This window comes from Propithecus coquereli, unplaced genomic scaffold, assembly GCF_000956105.1.
Source record: "Propithecus coquereli isolate 6110/MARCELLA unplaced genomic scaffold, Pcoq_1.0 Scaffold85, whole genome shotgun sequence".
NCBI classification, from domain to species: domain Eukaryota; kingdom Metazoa; phylum Chordata; class Mammalia; order Primates; family Indriidae; genus Propithecus; species Propithecus coquereli.
The window spans coordinates 7,234,489-7,236,652 of NW_012154729.1; the positions used below are offsets into that span (position 1 = coordinate 7,234,489).

Below are 2,164 nucleotides of genomic sequence, written 5' to 3' on the forward strand. Positions count from 1 at the left end.
CAGGCTGGTTTCGAACTCCTGAGCTCAAACAATCCGCCCGCCTTGGCCTCCCAGAGAGCTAGGATTACAGGCGTGAGCCACCGCGCCCGGCCTAAAGATATTTTTTTGAAAGCTCAATGTACCATTGTTTTTTGCTGTTCCCCCTTCCCCCCAGGAATGAAGGTTCCAGAATGGTTTTTTTCCCCCATTTCATTCTAATGTGCTTCCCTCTGAAGAGTTTAATGTGCATATCCTCAAGCACTTAATATATTGTATATTAGATATGTTATTTTTTGAGCATTATAGAACTCTAGTTTATGTATAACATATTCTTGAGCTGTTTTACATACCTTGTGTTAATTTAGTCAATCTTTTTCTCCCTTTAAGGATATTCAGAGGGAGAAAACTAGTCCTTTATACCTATAAATATGTGGTTGCTGGACTCACAGGACTAAAGGGATCTTGAGAGGTCACCTAGTCCTAGTCCATTGCTCACCTCCAAGGTTGATTTATATCTAAAAATCTCTGGAAGGTGATTGTTAATTTTTTAAAAAATATTTTTTTAGCCAGAAATTTCTTTATATATCTTCTCTTGCATAAATCTATGTTGTCTTCTCCTGGACATAATTGCTTTCAGTCCCATCCAGATACCATGTGTAGGAACTCACTTGAAGTCTGTTTTTCTCTTTGATTTTTTTCCTCCTCACTTATTCTTAGCTATTAACAATAGTTATTGCTTTCCGGATTTTCCTTTTATTTTCTCTTTATTTCTAATAAATGTCTGACATTACTACGAAGAGACTATTACTCTCCATTCTAAGAGTGCTGGGCCCTTGCACAAGAGTCTTTCTGCTGCACTTGCTGTACTGCCTTGTTTGCATGGGGAAATATGCTCCTTCCTCAAAGAATTACTGTGCACATGACTTCCCCAGAAAACATCATTCTCTCTCTATCCCATGCTTCAGCTTAAAGAAATTAGTTAAGGTCTCAGTTGTCTTGCAGGCAAACTTGAAAAATTTACTGCTTCTGCTTTGGAAATTTCAAAAGGTATCATGCCTGAAGTTGAAGTTTGTGGACTTCATTTGATATAATAATCTGACCCTAAGAACTAGTTGCTTAAATGCAATTAATAGTGTATATAATAATTCAAACTGCCTTTCTTGATAAAAATTCTAATGAAGTTTTAAATCCTGCCAAATAAAATTAAGTTACTGTACTGTGCTAAAACACACACACAGACACAGACCTACCAATCAAAACCAGAAAGTATTTTTATGACAAAACACCATCATTCTGCAAAAAACAAAGTTAAGAGAAAGATATCTTGCTATTCGTATTCATGACAATTTCCCATGTAAAAGTGTTAACTGGTGAAAACAGAACAGATACTAGTTTTTTCTATCTTGAAATAAGATAATGGAATTTAGTCTTTGAGGTTTTCTACTTGCAAATTAGAGTATTATAAAGTACACCTGAGATAAATAAACTGTGGTAAAACAGAAATTTTAAAGGTGCTATTAAAATGTAGACCTTATTTATTGCATAACATTAAAAGAGTAATCAAACTTTGTATCAAAAGAATTATCATGGTGTTTGAGGTAGGACTATAAAGCAGTAAGACTGATGTACAAGCCATGCAGGAAAATTGGTTTCATTATTTTATAGATACACACAAAGTAAGATGCTGGTGTTCCTGTTGGACACAAGCAGTGAACGTTTTCCTTCTGATACTCCATGCATCTGATCATTCACCCTTTACAAATTATAATAGCACCATTCTTCACTCGCACCTCTTACAAACCTGACCGCAGTATTAGAAGGTAGTCTGAATATCGTATATATTTGTCGAGAAATTCCTCAGAGTTCAAATTTGTTGCAGTCATTATTCCTCTATACTGAGGATTTTCCTAGCTCAAATTCTCAAATTCCGGAACTCCTTTAAAACGCACTTTTCCTTCTAGCTCATCACTAGATAAGTGTTACAAAAGTTTGAATGAAATAATACCTTAAGTCCTAATCTCTAAAAACATATGCCACTTGTTTTAGTCCCTAAATTTCAGAGGATTCTGCAGGCAATGTGAATAAAGATACTTTCTTGGTTTCCTGATTCTTGGTAAAGCAAGAGATTGCTGCTGTTATGTGTACCATCCATGTTTTCTGTTGAAAAAAGAAAAAATATATAAAT

General features: G+C 35.0%; 1 protein-coding gene across 1 annotated transcript in view; it reads right to left on the minus strand.

The window, feature by feature from the left end:
- Positions 1-161: 161 nt before the first annotated feature.
- Positions 162-2,164, minus strand: part of PLEKHG7 (pleckstrin homology domain containing, family G (with RhoGef domain) member 7) — a 45,617-nt gene continuing 43,614 nt past the window's right edge. Inside the window, exon 15 of the mRNA XM_012664008.1 lies at positions 162-2,136. Within this exon, the coding sequence (XP_012519462.1) occupies positions 2,029-2,136 (108 nt within the window). The 3' untranslated portion in view covers positions 162-2,028. The remainder of the gene's footprint in view (positions 2,137-2,164) is intronic.